Source organism: Neltuma alba, unplaced genomic scaffold (genome assembly GCF_004799145.2).
Source record: "Neltuma alba isolate B1F8T4 unplaced genomic scaffold, ASM479914v2 tig00011010_pilon, whole genome shotgun sequence".
Lineage (NCBI taxonomy): Eukaryota > Viridiplantae > Streptophyta > Magnoliopsida > Fabales > Fabaceae > Neltuma > Neltuma alba.
In genome coordinates, this window is record NW_021635763.1 from 1 (window position 1) to 20474 (window position 20474).

Sequence of the window (20474 nt, forward strand, 5' to 3'; positions counted from 1 at the left end):
TGTAACTTTTAGGAACTTGAATTCTTGGAAGACATCTTCCAGCCATTTCTCATTAGATTTGAAGACTAGCATAATTGCTGGATCCGTCATAAGTTGGCAGCATGCCATGAATGTTCTTCCAACTTTCATTCCTCTTAAGCATAACAAGTGGGGTATTATGTTCATGTTTCGTCTTTTGTCATTCCTTGTTCCTCTTAATATTTTGATTGTTTAAATTGTGGATAATTTGAAAAATAAATTTCATGGATTGATTCAAAGCATCTCATCCTCGATAATATCTGTCAATACTTTCAAAGTTAAAATGAAGAAAACGAAAGGAAAACAAACAAGGAATCACTTGATTTCCTTTTTCTGGGCGGGACAAACACAAAACAAAAAAAATATAAAATAAAAAAAATATAAAATGTAATAAATATATTGGAGTTGGTATTCTTGAACAGGTAAGTTGGGATACAATTGTAATAATCAGACTGAGTAATGAGAAATTGTGGAATACATAAGGACTTTGGGCTATCCAACCTCATGAGTTAGCTTTTGGGGTGTGTATTTGTTTCTCAGGGAGGTTCTTATAAGCTGATATTAGAGCCTTCCTTTCCATCCTAGTTTGAATCCTACAATGCAGGGGGTGATGCCATTCTTATCCCAGACCTAGAAAGTTAGCTGAAGTCGGCCTGCAGGTGTGCTGGGGTTGCAAAGTACAAGTCTTAAGTTATGAGGTTCTATTGTGGTATCTATGAGGACCTTAGATTTTCCACCAACATGAGCTAACTTTTGGGTTTTGGTTCTCCCAAAGTTTCTTATCACTCACCTACTGTTTGCATTATTTGTAACGCTTGCTTGGGCCTGTCTTGTTAGGATGATGTCCGATGCGGTGCCTCTTTTGTTTTATAATTCACATATAAAACCAACTGCCTTAGTATTTGAAAACAGTATGAGATTGTTTTTAGGAAAAAAAAAAAAATTTGGTGATGATATTCTGAAGCTTATGCTTTTGGCTTTCTTCGTCCATATACTTGTATAATTAAAGTTGTGATTCAATTCAAGCATGCAGAAAATATAGTTGGTATTAATTTAGAAAAGGGCCTTTTGTTTTCTCTTTTGGGAAACATTTAGAAAGGGTTTGGAACATTTTTTCTCCTCCTCCTCTTTTGCATACAATGAAAAGAAATATTGGAACGTGTGAACATCATTATCCAAACCTACTCTAACTACATTGCTTATTTTGGCATGAATATCTCTCCTTTACCCCCCGAAAAATCTCAATGTTAGAAGAGTTCTACTTAGTTAATCTTACTCCAAACAGAAGAAATTAATAACATGAAGAAAAAATCTGCATGATAAAGTTCAAAAAATCCCATTGCACGTTTAGATGAACCTGATGAGGATTTCTGATAATGTCAAAGTGAGGCTCTTCATACAAATCTAATCAGTTTAAAAATGTTGGAGCATGCAGAGAAGGCTTGTTAACTTTCTTTGCTTTAAATTCTAACAGGAAAAATATATACTTCTGAGTGCTGCAGATGCAAATACAAATTTGCTTTCTCCCTTCGGTTCAAAATAAATTTAAGCAGAAGAACAAATACTCCTGTGTCTGGATGCTTGTCCAACTAGTTGAAAATACCTCACCATGGAACGAGGCAACAATTCATGAAAAATATCTTAGTTGGCCTTGACATCTGCTACAAGGCAATTAAGTTTAAATCAAATCTTTCTTTAGGAACAAATATTCTCAATCTGGGCTTCTTTGTGTTCATTCTTGTTATTTGATGATCCATACTCTTCTAATTTGGTCATTGCATGCTTAAATCCAAGACATATTGCGGACTTATTGTGTTTATGCATGACTTGATAAGTTGTAACAATAACCCAAGTTTTTCTCCCCTAGTTTAATGGTCTCTAACAATCTATGGTTATTCTATATATTGTTTCCTGTTTGATGTAGTCTGATACAAATGCATATGAAAATATGATTTTTGTTACGTAGTCTAACCAAATATTATATTTCTGATTACTTATTGGCAGAGTTTCATGCTGCTTGTGTGGATTCTTGGCTTACGTCATGGAGAACCTTTTGTCCAGTTTGTAAGCGTGATGCAAGGACTGGTCTAAGTGATCCTCCACCTTCAGAATCCACGCCGTTGCTTTCATCTGGCCCAGCATCTGGAGCATCATCGTTAGTGTCATCTGTGAGATCATCATTAGCATCATCTTCTGCAATACAAATTGGTCGGTCATCATCACGGTCCCCATCTGTTTCTCGGGACCATTCTGTGGCTAGTACTCCCTACATTCAGCCATCATTTAGGTCCCATCAGCAATCTCCCTTTATGAGTGTCAGTCGAAGCTCAGTAGATCTTAGGAATGCATCCCAAAGATCTCAAGCATCTCATTTGAATTCTCCACATTCCATGGGTTACCCATCGATGTCATCAATGAACTCAAGGTACTTGTCTCCACATATTCGAAGTCCAAGCAATGTTTCAGCAAGTTATCTTGGTTCTTCTAGTCATCGTCATCACCCACTTCGTTATAGCGGGTCAGCTGCGAGTTTTTCTCCATTTGCTTCTGCCCAGTCCCTTCCAGAATGCTGAGTCATTGAACCAAATTTTGGATTACAATTGTGAGGCCTGCACCGCATTTGCAGATAGTCATGAAAAAAAGGAGGAAACAACATTTAAAAAATTCTCATGACCTCTGCACTAAATCAGATGGTTGTCATGTTCTGACTAACGATCTGCTTCCATCCCTTGTTACTGCTCGGATCGTGTTGTGGTCACATTTGGCGGTTGATTTCTTCATGCTCAGATGTACACCGTAAGATCACTGTGTAGTGTTTGTTTTATTCTGGTTGATGTTCTTGCATTTTCAGGTTGATGTGTTTGCCTAAGTCATGATGATTCTGCCGTTTGCGCTGGGTTGATATTCACCATGTCATATTCTTCGTTTTCAAAATATACAGTTTAACTGCTAACATGAGAATATGTTTGGCCTGTACAGAGAAATCGCAGTGGGATTAGTTCTGTGTATGTTCTGATTTTTATTAGTTTTCTCAGCTGGGCAGAGTTTCTCTCCTGAGTTCTCCCTCCAGTCTTTTCGATGTGTACTAAAACACCTTCTGTCCTTCATTTTTTGTCGGCCTTTTTGTACTATATATTCACCATCTTCTGCATTTTCACATGCACCTGGACAGAACTGGAAGAAAACCACCTGAAAAGATTCTTGTCCCCAGATGCTGACAGGTTCTGTGATTTATGGAAGTTTCCGAATAATGACAGGTTAAGTGATTGATGGAGGTTTATTTGTACTGAGCATGGAGTCGTGGTGATGAGTATTGAATTTATAGGTAATTATAAGTTGATATGTTGGCAATTGTTGTTACTCCTGAGCCTTAGTAACAACCAATTTAATTTCCTATGCCCCTCTTCTTCAGTAAACGTGCATCTTTACTAAGTGATGTGGAATCCATCAAGAAGAAATAAAAAGCCCTCACTTATTTCCCCTCCCTTTCCTCTGCGAATAGAAATTGGGCAGGGAAAATCACTGTAAGTTTCAAAGAAGAAATATCGAAAGTCTCAATAATATATAAACAAGCAGTATGGATTTTGTTGTTTTTTCTGCTAGATTTTGTCATTAACTTGTTGGGACATTTTTAGCAATACCATTTTTTCTTTAGGACCATATAGTGATCTTCCTTGGTGTAGAAAGCCATTGAATTGGTTAGATTCTGCAGATACGTAGTTGTGATTGCTGTAATGGGTTCGATTTAAAAGAGGTTGCGTTCTTGAAGACTAAGACGTGAGTGTGTGTGGGTGTGCGTGATATAAAATTAGAAATCAATCTGATTAATGTGAGTGATAAGGGATTAAAAGTTTTCGTTTTCTGATGTAACTCTTCATACTCATTTCTATTTACTTTACAACTGTTTCAATTGTATTTGAATTCTCTTCCATGCAAACGGAAGCTCAAATCATAGTTACAATGTATGTTATCATAAGTTTCTAAAATGAGTTCTAGTCGATCATTGGTGTTTGGATTTTTTAGTATTTTTTAGTTATTTTTCACTTAGTAGATCAAAGTCAAATAATCAATTCAATTCTATAGCAACCCTGTGAAGTGCAGTAAAAAGATAAATACGATTTAAAAGCACATAAAAATAGCTGTGAAGTTTCAATCTTAAAAACAGAATAATTAGGAGTTGAAAGAAAAAGTCAACTCTAAAACTGAGTTTTAACTGCCAAATAGTGGGACTAGTAGAGTTTTGATTTTTTTTTTTTTTGTGAGGATCATTTGGCATTATTGATGGTTGATACTTCCAACGTTTGGTGTTTTGTCAGGTCAAAAGAAAAAAATTTGGTTTTTTGGGATCTACCACTCCTGTCGCTGTTATAGAACGCCTATTAGAAGAATTTTTTTTTAGTTTGAGAAATATTAAGTATTTTTTATACATGCTCATATTTAATGAGGATAGTAAAGGATAGCAGAAATTAATATGTTGTTGCTTGATAGCAACAAAAAAAAATGATGTTGGAGTTTAATGTAGTTAATAAGAATAATATTGTTAGAAACAAATTAATAAAGATAAAATTGAAAATTGCTTAAATTTTATGAAAAATTTAATATTTTTAACTATTTTTATTGATATGTGTAAATTAGATAGAAATGCCTTATCTTTAGGATGAGAGTGATGACAATAAAAAAAAAAATGGATTACGTTTTTTTTTTTTGGGCTACAGGGAATGAAAAGAAACAAAAGAGCTCAAAAGGGGAAATGAGTACTTTATGCATTTGATAAGCCCAACAAAAGGAATATACTTTTGTTATTAGTATTGTGATCATATTTATAATCTCAGCATTGCCTGCCTTCACAAATGAGTTTGTGTCTCTGCAGCATCCTTTAATGTCGTAAGAAACAGGAAAATGTCCCTTTATGTTTTTTAATATTTATTCTCATAATTAATTAAATGGATCTGTCAAATATAAATTCAGTCTATGAAATGAAAGTGTCAACTTTTACTTGAAGCATTTTTAATGGTCAACAAGACAGGTCGAGATTGATGCGAAGACTTTTCTGAGGGAGACTGGGGACCTATATATAATTTAATTAATCTCAAGTCTTTTTTTTTTTTGTTTAAATAACTCAGAGTATTCTCAAACTATTTTGAGCTTAAGACTAATTTTTGTGAAGCGTTAAGATTAAAACTCTCCTAACAAGTGTGTTTTCTGAAATTTGAACTTGTGTTCTCTTTCTTATGAGGTGAAACCGCTTACTGTCTTAATTAATGACTTGTTAGTTAATTTTAAATCCTTTTATTATTAAAATATTGATAGTAATGTGGTTGCTTCCCGATTGTAATTTTTTTTATAACTACAAAGAATAATTATTAAAATATTTATAGATTATCCACCAATAAAGCCATTATATTAATATGAGATTTAAAAACATGACTTTGTAAGCTATGTTAACGAATTATACTTCTTTCTTTTTCTTTTCTTTTTTTTAACAGATGAATTGCCCTCCCAATTAAGTGCGATGGGGTAAATCTACAGATCCGAATGATATAGAATATTTAAATAAACAGATCTAACGAAGTTAGGATTATTTTAGAGACTAGAAATACTCCTTTATTTAAAAATTTTATAATTTTAATATTATCTTTTCTCATAAAATCCAATTTTGGATTTTGAATCTAAATTACTTTGTTATTAGAAAATAATAATAAATTTCATTGAACTTAAATATTTTAAAGAGAGATCAAAATTTATGATTATTTTGAAGATCAAAATTATAAATTAATTTTTCCAGGCACATCCTATCAACTTTCGGTAAAACTACAACCAATTTTAGAAAGAGTTATAATTTTAATTAAATTCGTAACGCATTTTTAGAAAAATTCAATAGCAAGTTTTTGAAACTTTTTCATAAAAATCAATGATAATGTAGTTTTGGAAAAAATTTAGTGTTTTTGAACTTCAATTATTATAAAATTAAATATTCAAATGTAACTGTACCTGATGAATAGCTGATCTGGTTATATTAAATTCTGTGAATTCTGAGTCAAACCGATATGGGTATAATTCCTTTTTTTTTTTTTGGCCTGAATATGAGCATAAATTCTTCAAAGAAGAAGAAGCTGTGCAATTAGTAAAACTGAAGATGAGTATATAGTAATTGACTAACTGTAATCATTTTGTTAAGCAAAGTTCTAACAAAGTCCAAGTGTGTGTTGGCGGTAGAACACTAGTTCAGTGCTCGAGAAAGGAGGCTGTTTTTATATTTGTTTTATTTAATTTTTTGGGAAAATTAGATTTTTGTGCTTCAAGTTTTAAAAATATGACTCGCTATCAATTGCTTGCTAAGTTTTTAATTCAGTTAAAACTCAATCCCTAATCTTTTAAAATATATATTTTTTTAAAAAATTATCATTTAATAATTAGTTGGCAGCTTTTAATAATTAATCTCATTAATAAGTATCACTTTAATCCTCGATATAAATCACTTGTAATACATTTTCACATATCAAATAATATATTAAATTAAAAATATTTTTCTTTTTCTTTTTTTTGATACGATAGTCTTTTCTTTTTCTAAGTTGACAAATCATTATCATACTTTTTCTCTCTTTTTTTCTCTAATGAGAATTAAATAAGACAAAAATTAAAAAAATATTAAATACACTATAAATGACATGAAAGCTCCATTATAAATAAATGCCTATAATTTTAGACTGTTAGCACATATCATCTAATTTAACAAAAAGAATTTTAATAAATACTTTAGATAAGATATTAGTGTTTCTTTTAAGTTATAATTAGAACCCAAGAGAACTCTAAAACAATACTTTCTTAGACAGTATGGAGTAATGTTTAAAATAGGAGCCATTGGATGTAATTTTCACACTAAATATTAAATAGGGGTAGACATACACCTAATTATGGGTTTGAAATATAGCTGGCTTGTTCTTTTTGATGCCCCTTTTATGTCCACTAGCTTGAAAGTGTGGTGACAAAATATTCAATTTCTGGGAAAAAAAATTCATAAATAAATGTAGCAATGCAAATAAAACAAGTAATGGCAGTTGTTCACTAGTCAGCTTTCAAGTGATGTGGCATTTGTATAAATCTGGTAAGGGCGCATTAATTGAATACGGCAATGCTGTCCATATAATAAATGATTACAGAAAAAACTCAGCAAAATTTAATTTAATAAGTAATATTTTCTTCCTTCTCATAATTGATTTAAGAAATTTGAGACAGAGAGATATTGAATGGGTACTATTTATTTACATGGTCTCTAACATATATATAGATATATATATATATATATTAAAAAGTCACATTTGTCACGTTTAAAATATTGACGATGTTATGTAACTTTCAGCTGGTATTTTTATAGTTTAGATTGGATTTTCTGGAGGAAAATAATTAAAGTATGTTTTATATCAATTTTTTAATGTAAAAGTTTTGTACATGATATTCCAATCAATATCGATCAATAGCATGGGATGGAAGGTTAAGAGAACTTAATTCATACATATTTCTCTAATCTTATTTATAAATTATTTTCAGGGAATAAGAGTAACATTAAAACTACTATACATTAAGTTTGTTTTAAAATTTAGTGAATTTTTAATTTTATCATACTCAATATATTTATTTTCTAAGAAAATAATAATTTGCTCAAAATAAAATGATACGATTTATAAATATGATAAAAGAAATTGTCCCTTGTTTAGAGTACAAATGGAGTAATTTCTTACCAACCTTAAGAAATTTGACAATGAAATGCGGAAACATTCTTAAATAATGTTCTGATTTTTATCATAGGAGAGCTCAAAAATTGTTGATTACTTAACTTGTACAGGGATCCAATATTAATCTTTTGTCATATATCATTGACCACTAGTAATATCTATGAGAATTAGTTAAAGATTCAATTTGTTTTTAAATATAAGATCTCAATTTATTTTGTATATCATATTTATTTATTTATTTTCTTAAGCAATCTATATGGTAATTGCACATGTTAAGGGTTTAGTTCCAAATTAAACTTCCACTATACATAATTAATAAGAATAATTTAGAAAAGACTAACATTTATTTATTACAAATAAATAACTTAACTAATATACTTAATAACCACAAATTAATTATGTAGCTGCTATACTCTTTTTATTTCTTTTTATAAGGAACAACTACCAAAATTACGCAATTCAAATTACTTAAAATCGATACATGTATAAGAAAGATATATATGTTTTTTTTGTTCAATTACACCCTTATTTATAAAGAGAATACATAAGAGATAATATTAATGAGTGAAAATTTATTGCAAAAAATAACAAGTACTATCATTTATCCTACGGAGGTAAAATGAAAAGACAGTTTAAAATACAGATAGAAAAATTGTTTATTATATCTAGAATCTGGAAATACCATTACAAAATATTCCCGCCGGTCGTTGATGTAAAATATATTTAACTAATTTAATTAAACTAAAAAATTTATGTGAGTTAATTAATTATGAGAAATAAGAAATATTTTTTCTAAAACACTATAATCATCTTTTCTAATATTCTTTCTCACTTTTCTATTTGATTATGGTTGAGAGAATATCAATAAGGGTGATTTAGAAAAATTGATAAATATAAAAAATAGGTTATATATTTAAAATTAAAATCAACTCAACAATTAGATTATATATTAAGAACCGGAGGAGTATTATTGTTCATAAAAAGAAAGGGAAGAAGTATTAAAAACAGGAGCTAGTATATAATTTTTTAAATGGCCTTCTAACTCATAACATGAAATATTTTAAGAGAAACTATGATTTATAGTAATTACAGCTCATTGTTAAGAAACAAGAACGTCCTTCATCCTATATTATACGCATGTGCTGTAATAATTATCTTAAAATATGATTTTATTTGACAAGACAATTACTTGTACAAACTTTAAAAATTCGGAGCCTTATAAATCAGTTACATATTATAAATTGAAAAATTATTTCTGTAAATTCGATTTAATAATAATAATAATGGTCAAAATTTCCGCCATGCATCTTATCGGGAGATACAAGCAAAGGGATATTGTGTGTGTGTGTGTGTGTGTGTGTGTGTTGTGTGTGTGTGTGTGTGTGGGTGTGTGTTGAGAGAGGGGGGGAGGGAATATTTAAGGTGGAAGGAAACTGTCGGCGTGGGGAAAAAATATAATGCCACTTTGATGACCAAAAGAAGAAGAAAGCTAAGGTAGTGATAATGATGAAGCCAGCACAATAATAATAATAATTATATATTTTGAATTTGAATACCTCTATTTATTTATATAATAATTATTGTTGTTATAAATATAATATAATAGTCTCCTGCACTTTGATTTGCTGAGTTTCTTCCTCACGCACGCACAGCTACTTCTTCACTTTCGACCAACTCATTCAAGTAGCCTCCCTCACTGTATCATCATTCCCCACTCGTTCACCAACTCCGCTTTCTTTCTACTCATATGCCCGCACACACACATATACAGACACACACACACACACACACACACACAAACATGCATACATATTACTATCTCTCATTCCTACTAATTTAATAATATTAAAAAATTAATTAAGTTAGTTATTTATACTAAATAAATCCAATATTATCTTTTTTAAAATACCATTGTCAATTGTGTGTATTAGAACTATCTATTGATGAAACTCTTTAGCATATGTAATCATCATAAGAGCTACGTGGGGGCAAAATAAATAAATATGCTGGATAAAGTGGACTGGGATTTTATATTTAAAGTAAAATTGAATTGTCAATCCGTTCTTATATTAAAGACTAAAAATACCAACTGTGCAAGTGTTTAATATTAATAGAAAGAACTTTGATTACTTAAACACAAGGTTTCAAGTTTGAGTCTCATGTAAATTAGGATTAATAATATTCTAATAGGACCCAACCAGATAATTTCATATGTAGTCCAGTTTTTTAGAACCAAAGCGAATATAATAGTATGAAGGGAAGAAGGAAAAGGCAAGACATAATGATGCTGCTATATGCTTGATTGTATTATTAGTTGGAAACAAAATGGATCTTCACCAATGTTCTAAACAAAAAAAAAAAAAAAAAAGTTCTTTGGATGGAACATTAGGGTTAATGATATTTGTCCCCCTTCCCTCCCCACGTTCATCCCCATAAGGCAAAGGCAATTAACAACTATCATAAATCCGTACACACGCAAATATTATTTATTACTCCGATTCTTATTAATTTAAGAATTAGATAGTTAATTTAACAAAATTATTAAAGTTTTGGCAGACAAAAAAAAGAGAGTAAAGTTAGCTGTTTATAAATCATTTTTATTAAAAATTATTCCTATTATTAATACAAGCAAACAATAATAATAGTCTGAGCGAAAAATGATAAATTTGGGAGACAATTAATTTGAACTCAATTGTTAGAGAAATGAAAAATATGTGATTTAATACTTTGATGGAAAATTGAAACTTTTATATACAAAACTTAAAATGAGAAGTTGTAAGTGGTTTGGTCTTGTCAATATGATGCTTAATCAAAAAGTGATTAAGCTGTTTGGATTTCTAGAAAATTAAAACAAGGAAACAAACATACGCACGAGCATTTCACTTTGTCCCACTCAATTATGTTGCTCCCATTTTCACCCTTTCCTTACTCTATTTTTGTCGCATATTGACCTTTTTATTATTATTATTCATATTGTTAAAAAATATATATATTCATCCATCAATTCATATAACCCACCTAATGAAATCAGGCTTGTTAATTATTGCTGTATATATACAAACACATTATCCCCAATTTTTTTTTTCCAAGGGATTATTAGGACTATCACTGCTCAAGGTAACAAAAGAATAATTTTTATTTTGGCAAGAAAAAAGACTAATTTTCATTGCAATGCTACTGCTCCTCCTAATTAAATTTGCCCATGCCCATAGGAATTGGGAATCACAACAAAAATAAATGGTTTAATTTAAAAATAATATTAGTTGTTTGTAAAGATAATATTCCCTCAACCTTATATACAAGATATGGTTTTTTGGGTAGGCATGGTCTTAATATATAAAATAAACTTAAAGGTTTTCTAAAATTAATTGGGTACACCGTACATGTTGCATCGTAGTATTAATTATCCTCTTTATCATATCTGTATATAAACAAAGGTATTTTGTAAAAATAAATATATTTTTTACATACACTTATTGTCTTAAAAAGAGTTCCAAATATAAAAAGTTTTCCATTGATTTAAATTTAATTTTTCCACTTCAACAGATAAACTACTGCAGATAAAAGATTTGACCATATGAGATCACATCCTTTCCACAAAAATCCTCTCATTGTCCTATAGAAAACACACACACACACACCATTCACATCTTGTAATTGCACTTGTCAAAAATAATATTACATTTTTCTTAAAAGAATAAATAGAAAAAGCGAAGGAGCCTACCACTAAAGTGCTATTTATTGACTTAATTAAAAACATTTTTATTTTTTTGAAAAAAAAATCCACTTTCTTTTAGTCTTTTTGATCATAGGTAATGATAACCCATGAGATGCCTCCCATACAGCTTTCATCATTCCCTTTTCAGCACAATTAAAGTCCCGGGGTTTAATCCAATCCACCTTGTAATCTCAGATAGTTAATATCTATCTCTTTGAATAGAAAATATAATTTAAACAGATAAATGTGATTTTATTTTTTGTTGGGTTGAGAGAAAAAAAATGCATGATATGATTGGGAAGAGAATAAAAAGAAATAATGTGGAGAAGGGGGAATGGAATCTGCAGGGAAAACAAGTGCATTGAATGTGTGGATATTATATGGACCATTTCTCCATATCTTCAGTTCTAAGACTGTCTCTGTTCATTATTGTTAGTGTGTGTGAGTTTCTCCTTGAAAAAAGTCTCCAGATTCGTATCTCTCTGTCTTTTATATTCTTTATCCAAATCAAATAACCGTGTTTCAAACATAAGATCAAGTGAAAAAAACAAAGAAAGAAAGAAAGAACAAGTTGTGTTAGATACAAATTTCTTATCATTGTATAATATCGATTCAAGATATCAAATATGCATTTTCAATTCACCGGCTAATTTTAAATTATTTTAAGATACTAATTTGAACTTCCTATTTGTAATTAGTTGGCAAAAAATGAAGTTCTTGTTTTATAATTAAATAATACTCTATTCAGTCCTTTTTATAAAATATAAATAATCAAGTTATGTAGATTAAAGGTTTCAGATGCAAATCTGTTTAGAAAGTTTTTACTCAAAAGTGTCACTCTCAAATGCAAATTTACCTTAAAAGTTTAAAATCATAATAATATTAATATGTTATCCTCTACAATTAAAAAACTAATGTTGATCATTAAAACAGTGATCGTTAATATTTTTAATGATACGGACAACATTGTTATGATTTTAAACTTTTAAAACAAATTTAAATCAAAAGAACTTCCTAAGCGCTCTTGAGTAAAAATTTCTGGAATAAATTGCCACCTTATCCTATATTAAAGAACTGGTTGATTAAAAGAGTGTTTGGATAGAAATCAAATCATAGTTTTAGAAGTGATTTTACGGTATATGAAGTAAATATGTAGAGAAGTTTATCTCAATTTACAGAAAAGTGCTTTTAAAAAGCACTTATGGTGTTTTCCAAACACTCCTTAAAATTGATATGCTAAAAAAAAAGAAGGTATTACTCATATAGTATGTAAATTTCAACACAAAAATTAACAGTTTGTTGACTCTTCAACTTTATTTTTGTAGGTCTGAGAACGCATTTAAGACCCACGTGGAGCTTGGGCGTCAAATGAGTACGTTTTAAGGAGCATGGCATAATAATCCAAACGAAGAACAATGATCACTGTTTTCTAAGCACGGACGTGGATGTTAATTACAGTAATTTTAACCAATAAATATAATTAAACTTCTAAACACATAGCTTAGAAAACCTCATTAAATTCTTTTTTGGCTAACGTCAACTTTTGCATTTAAGAATTCACCCAACTTGAGGGATCCACTTGGCCTAATAGATTCTTTAAACTTTAGATCCTCGATAATTTTTTTTTAAATTTTTTATCGCTCTATCTCTCAATTATGACAGTGACGAATTTAATTTAAACATTCCTCATGACAGAAATTAAGACCTACTGGATTTGTAAGATGGAAATTTTTTTATCTCAATCAATTTATGGCGAGTTTTTTTTCCAAATTTTATTTTTTGTTCTAATACAGTCCCATTAAAAATTCAGTATTTTGTATGGATAATTAAGATATTTTTGCAAAATTACCCATAAGTGTTAAATTCCAGTTTGCACAAATGTAAAACCCAATTGGGTCAGGCAATAATTGAATTTAACTTAGATGGTCATATTGTGGAAAAAAAGAAGAAGAAGATATTTTTGCAAAATTTAAAACCTTAAATGAAAAATTACAAAGGCTTAACAAACTTGAATTGAAACATTAAATACCGAGTAAATAAGGGCGTATAAAAATATCTTAGAGTTTTGTGTGTATATATATGACAAAAATAAATAAAAAGGTAGCTCAACAACTTTATCAATATCATCAGCAGCACGCACCACAATATAAAAGTTAGAAAAGTCAAATCAATAATTCATACCATCCCCTCACTCCCTCCCTGTGGTCCTCTCCACTCTTCCCACATGGGATATGGAACTTATTGAATCTACATGTTACTGGAGTTTTGGGCAATTTCAATATATATATAATTAAAAAAATGATAGTTTAGGAAACAAATACATATTTATTATGAATAATTAATATAATTAATTTTTTAATATCGGTAAATTAGTTTAGGAAAAATCACAAGAAAAAACTTAGAAATAGAAAAATTATAAATAGGCACCAATTACAATATTAGTATGGGTTTTAACAACATTTGATAAGCAAATGACAACAATTTTTATAAAAGAGTCTCATTAGGCAATTTTTAAATTTTTAGGGTTTTTTTTTTGTTTTGCCATTTTTTTCATTAGTTAGGTTATCCACCTCTTATATCAATGATGAAAACAATATATATAATTTGTGTGTATACATCTATAACAATATATATGTATATATAAGTACATCAGTGAGTGATCAGGGATCTCTGAACAGAAGCAGACAAGCTTCCTATGCATGTATTAACATATTTGAATAATGACTTGAAGTTTCCAAAGACATAACTTGTCTTCACATACCATATTCTAACTTGGGAACTAGAAAACAAGAAACTGAGTTCATTCAGCGAAAGAAAACAATCAGATTCCTCCCATTTTGATTCTCCCGTGACCACAATGCAACAAACTCATAAATTGATATATATATATATATATTTATATATATAACTAATTAACAACACGTAAGTATGCTAGATTATATTGATATATATATCTAACATACTTACTAATTATCCATTTTTATGTTTTATACATGAACTGAAGTAAAAGGAAATTCATTATTAAGCTCAGAGAGACCTGCGACGAGCACTAAAATGCTGGTAATTGCTTCTTGATCTCCTTGATGAGCTTGGAAGGTAGATTAAAGACTCAGAAATCGCAGAAGCATTTTTGCATGATGAATAAAGATTGACGAATCCGAAACGATCACTGATACTTCTGGAAACTTTATTGTTGTTGTTATTAGATCCTCCTCTTGACCTTCTTCCAGTATTGTTACTGTTCCGGAAGGCTTTGTTTCTGCTACTGAGTTCATCTTTTTCTTCCTGATCATGATCATCGCCCTTCGAGCATTCAACCATGGCTGCCAAAAAGGGATCTCCCTGAAAGATACTCTGAAGAGAGTTCTTCTTGCTGTAATTGTAAGAGCTCGTAGTAATGCCGGTGGTGCTGTTATTAGTTGGAGGAGGCAATGGGAGGAGTTTCATGGAAGATTCCTGATGAATAAGCTTCTTCTTGAAACATGGTTGTTTCTTGGGAATTCCTGGAAGATGTTCCCAGGAGAATGGGACGCCGCCGGAGAATCTGAGAGGAGAATAAGGGCCAGGGTCGTCGTCGTCGCCGGCGAAGTAGAGCACGGATTCGAGGGAGGAAGATGAGTTGTATGGTGAGAAGGAGGAGGACGAGGAGGAGAACGACGGAGTCCGGCGAGAAGATGGCGGCGGCGGCAGGGGGTGGTGTTTTCTGGCGGAGTTTTGCTGTTCTGGGAGAGGATTGGGATGATGGTGATGAGTAGTGAGAGTTGCAGAAGAATCCATGGAAGGTTGTGCGAGGAAGAAAAGGGAAAGAGAAAGAAGAAGGTTTGAGTTTTATTTTTGTTCTATTTGGTGTTTGTATGTACAATTTATATATGCACAAACACCACTCCATAAATTCTATGTTACGTTTTCTCTTCATTTTCAAATAAATATTCGATAGAACCAATAAGAGCAAATTGCAATTTCGTCCCCAAATTAATGTCTTGTTATGAAATTGACCCAGAAATTTTAGAAAGTAATGCCCTTGATTTTTTTTTAAAATATAAAACCGTATGATTTATATTTAGAGAGAATTACAATCGAATCCCATACAAGAGAAATAACTATTAAAAGGTCTAATAACGACCTAAACAACCTATAATAACAAATTCTAGAGTGGAGAATAACAACCTCTGAGACTTGTTTTATAATTTTTTTCTTGTATGAGATCTCATTGTAATTCTCCCTTATATTTATAATATTAATATGTTAAATTCGAGCATCTTCATAGTGGCATGTGAGCTTTTTATCTCAGCAAAAGATTGTACTTAAGTTTTTTTTTATTTAGTAAACAACTGTATATTTTTAAAGTGCCATATCATTTTATGTTTTCTTTAAGTACAAAAGTAGTTCAAGTGTACTGAGAGAAAAGAAGAGAGAATATATGCCTATTAAAAAAAATTTTAAAAAATTACTTTTATTTGATTTGGACTTTTTTAAGCAGTCAAAATAAAACCACATAACAAAATGAGGGAGTTACAATAAAATAATAGTTGGAATTAACAAGTATATACGTTTACTAATTAAGATTAATCCAGTTAGCAAGGATTTAACACATACATGAGAAGGGTATACGGATTGTAATCTCATGGTACCAATGTAAGAATCTCATTGATATACAATAATCTATAAGTATTTTTATAAAGATTATTTATTAGGGTAATTTACATTAAACCTTAGAAGTTGATGTGTTGAATGAGGAGGGGAGGGGAGGAGGGGAGAGGGACAGAATAGGAAAATGAGAAAAGAAAAAGACAAGACATGAGGAAGAGGATGAACGAAGAGAAAGGACAGTCTTAATTAAATAATAATAATAATAAAAAATAAAAATAAATAAATGAATATATGGGGAGGATGATTGAATTGAGGATTGGGAAGGAAGTAATAATCACATGGAGAGGGACAAACGCTGCTCCAGACTTGCCTCTATGGGCCTTTTTACGCATTTATTGTGCATCTAGCCTCTTACCCGAGTGAAATCCATACCCATCAACCCATTCAATTGGTTATTTTTTGACAATTTTTAATCATTATATCCTCTCAAACATTAAACCAAAATAGTGTTCTTTTATTTATTCCTGATTTATTTTCTTTTTATATAAATTATTCATTATTTTTTATTATTTATATGTATATTCTCTTATTAGAAGTAATCATATTCTAAGTATAGTTAGTTATTAATTATATGAGCAATTCTATTAATAAAAATTCAAACATTGATTCGTCATGTTATGAAAGATCTAACTCTTTTTATCAAACTTAATCTTTTTGATAGTTATTATTTACTTGATATGACGACTATTTCATGCCTAAGTTATGTTATGCTTCCACTGATTATTGGGGAAAGGCTCCCCATCTTAGTTTTTTTTTGGTCCAAAAGTTTAATTTTTTTTATTAATTTACATAGTTAAAACTCAATACCTTATTTAAGGACTGTGTGTTAAGTTTCTAATCATTTAACCAATTATTGTTCATTTCTAAAGAAACTTGTCTATGTGAATTGGGAGTGGACAAAAAAAAAATGCTCAATTTCAGTTCAAATGGGCATTTAGATATATCAGTCTCTTAAAATTATAGGATGAACTTGGTATTGTTTCCCTTTGGAAGCGATTTTTATATAAAAGTCGTACAATATTTCTTTTAGTTGTAACTTGTAATTCAATGAGTGAATTGAAGTGGGGAAAGAAAAGAAAATAAAAGAGCATTTTAAGCTTGTGATTGTTAAATTTGACCCCAAAAAAAAAAGTTATGTTAATGTATGTGACTGTGAAAAATATATCAGCAACTTGAAATTTAACTGTGAAAAAGACTCTTCAACAACAAAAAGGGAAGAAAAATCTGGATTTCTTTGAACTCTAACCCATATTTTAGTGCCTCTTTTGGACATGAGGGCACTTTCCTTTCTCACTTGTACAAAATAGTATAATCCTTGTATATTTCAGATCATTCAAAGATCATATAAAAATCTGACTTGTTTTTGTGACAAAATATATTTAAAAGATTATTTTTATTTTGTACTTTGTTGTTTCAATTACATGCAAAATTAAATACGAACGAAATGCTCAAATTATCATTTTACTTAATAGCATGAGTATTATTTTTCATTTTACATACCAAACAAAGGTGTAAAAGAGGAAAGAAAGATACTTCTCTCGTCCTATTTATAAGACAGAAAGAAAAAAATTTTTTTAGTCCTATCTATAAGTTACTTCATTAAATTTTTAGCATAAATGTACTATTTTACCTTCATTTATTACAATGTAGATAGTTATTTTTTTAAAAATTGTTTATATTAAATAGGGATAAAAGTAAAAAATTGTTATATTTTAATAGAGAGTTCATATATTTTAAAATTTTTTTTGGTTTGTATGAAACAAGCTAGAAATGCCTTATAAATATAACCAAAAGAATAGTTCGAAAGGGGGAGACAAATTGGATTAAAGCATGAAAATAAAATCACTTCTTAACTCGCGTTTACTTTATTTGAGACCACTGCTCATGTTCATCAAAACTAACCTAATTTACTTGAAACTACCAAAGCCAATTCAATTATTAATGCAATGTCCCACATAATTTATTCCTTCAACCAAACTAGAGCTAGGCTTATTATGTTGGTGTTTCAAGGTTAAATCAGTTTCTAAATTTTGTTCTTATGGTTCGGAAATTATGATATAATTTTTTGATAATTTATATCGATGCTTTGACAATTAATAAAGACGCAGAAAAGGAAATATATTTCCTTTTCATTTTTTTTCCAAGCCATTTCTAACATTTTCACCAAAATTAAGGAGGGGTTTACCCATTAATTTCGTCAAAAATTTAACAAACGTTGCTACTTTATCTTCATTAAACTCATCTCCGGGAAGTCAAAGAGTGTTTTATGGTCTAACCTAAATCAAATAGTTACATTTTGGAAACATAAGCCAACATTGAATAAGAGCAAAATGAGAAAAATATACTTTTTCTAATTCTAAATACAAGATCTAAATAATTAATTCATAAAAATTAAAAAAATTAGTTGAATTAGTTATTTATTAAAAAAACCCATGTTGATTTTTACACAATACTCTTTTAAATCATTTGCACTGAAATTATTTCCATTGATTGGAAACCTTTTCAATATGTGTAATCAATATATGGATAATTTAACACGCGCATACACACACATATATATATATTTGGGAGATAAAATAAGTTGAAAAAACTCATGTTTAAGTTTAAAACAAATATCTCAAATAGCTTTTATATTTATCATCGATGTCATAGTGACCTAACTAGATAAAACCGATTCAAGTATGTATTATAATGTTAGTAATAAATTCAGACTTATACATTTAGTTGTATTAATTTAGTTTATTAAATCGAGGAAGGAAATTAAAAGTAGAGTACCATAGAAGGTGCATAATGGTCTGATCCAGCTAATTAGTAATTGACTAACTAAACAGCATCAAATGGCTGAACGTGATCCATGCTTTAATTTATTAGGAACTCTATCAACGAATTTAAAACCAAAACAACGATGGGGATTTAATTGCCTTCCATAGCACTCAAAAGAAAAAATTAATGTATATATCTTTGTCACTTCAATAAATCTAAGATTAAATATTACGATGTGAAGTTGGTGTTTCTTGAAGGGGAAACAATCGATTTTCTAATTTATTTTCATATTTTTTCTGCAACATTTGAATCTAATTGCGCAATATCTCCATTCTTTTCAGTGCCAAAATTGTAGGCATACATCCACATTTATTGCACTTTGATCCTCTTCTCTTTATTATCTTATTTTTAAAAAAATGATGCCGTGATATTTTTTAAATTTTTATTACTTTTTTAGGCCAGTTGCATAAAACCCACACGGCCACACTAGTTAATTTTAATTAAAATCTCTTAGTTAAGAACAACGAAATGACCAAAATGTTAAGAAACATTATACTTTTGGTGATGGTTTAAAATTTCATTTATAAATAATATTTTTGAATTTGAATATCTTTTGTGGAATATTTTGACCATGAAATTTGGAATTATGTATACTTCTTTCTAAAATTACGGTGCCTATGGCTGCGTCTGTTTTTTTTTTTTTAAAGGGCCAAGGGCTATGTCTGGATTTTATTCTCGTAAATTGGACAAAATATATTTAAAAACTTTGATAACAAAAATTTGAAGCAACTGGATTTAAACATTATAGTCATTTTTCGGTACCAAAGTTCTATCAAACTTTATATGGATTGATTGATTAATTTAATAATTCATTTGAGATGTATTAGTAATTTTAAAAAAGTATAATTAGAAGTTTAATGAAAAATCAACATAATCCCTTTTTGGGGGGGAAAAAATCTGGGGACTTAAATGTAATTTTATCAACTGGATAATTGACAGGCGATGAAGCAAAGTTGCATATTTAAGCATGTTGACGAGCATACGAATTGTCGCAATTTGAGAGCTAAATGAGAATAAAAACAGTATGGCATATCTTTGACGTAATAAAGAGTTTTGTTTGGAGTCGTCATCGTCATCGGTGGAGAAAATATTTAAATATATTGTTAATATATCAATATTACTTATTTCTCAAAACATATACAGAGTTAATTAATATCATTTTTGGGAAAGATATTACATGTTTATTACAAAATCACTAACTTATATAATTTTTTTAATCTATTTAAATTAGTCAATTAGTTCTTATATTAAGGACTAGTTAGTATGAGGTCATTGTTGGTTGAGTTTTTCTGAGCTAGTTTATGTATATACCTCGATAATTTGTTTATTTGTAGGGTTAGGATTTATGGTTATTTGTTCGCTTTTCATATTTTCAAGAAGCTGAGACAGACACAGGATGCTACCATCTTGACCCTGGTTATGTCTGGCTATGATTTATTTGGCAAATGGGTTAATCTTTTGGCTGCCTTGGGTGCTTCGATGGAAAAGGTGGTCTTCTGGGACTGCTCTTGATGGTTTAGGCTCAGATTGTT

The 20474-nt window shown here is 29.9% G+C and overlaps 2 protein-coding genes across 2 annotated transcripts; one reads left to right on the forward strand and one right to left on the reverse strand.

Moving 5' to 3' along the window:
- Positions 1–2022: 2022 nt before the first annotated feature.
- LOC114760659 (receptor homology region, transmembrane domain- and RING domain-containing protein 2-like) lies at positions 2023–3502 on the forward strand (the record flags this gene model as incomplete). Its single annotated transcript, XM_028949940.1, has 1 exon — positions 2023–3502. A coding segment is annotated over one exon (569 nt), but the record flags the coding sequence as incomplete, so codon positions are not given.
- Positions 3503–14148: 10646 nt separating this feature from the next.
- On the reverse strand, positions 14149–15277 carry LOC114760658 (uncharacterized). Its single transcript, XM_028949939.1, has one exon. The coding sequence runs from the start codon at positions 15244–15246 to the stop codon at positions 14497–14499; it is 750 nt and encodes a 249-aa protein (XP_028805772.1). The 5' UTR covers positions 15247–15277; the 3' UTR covers positions 14149–14496.
- Positions 15278–20474: the final 5197 nt, after the last annotated feature.

Excerpts from the sequence above, each read along its gene's own strand:
- LOC114760658 (XM_028949939.1), bottom strand. The coding sequence starts at position 15,246 with ATGGATTCTTCTGCAACTCTCACTACTCATCACCATCATCCCAATCCT.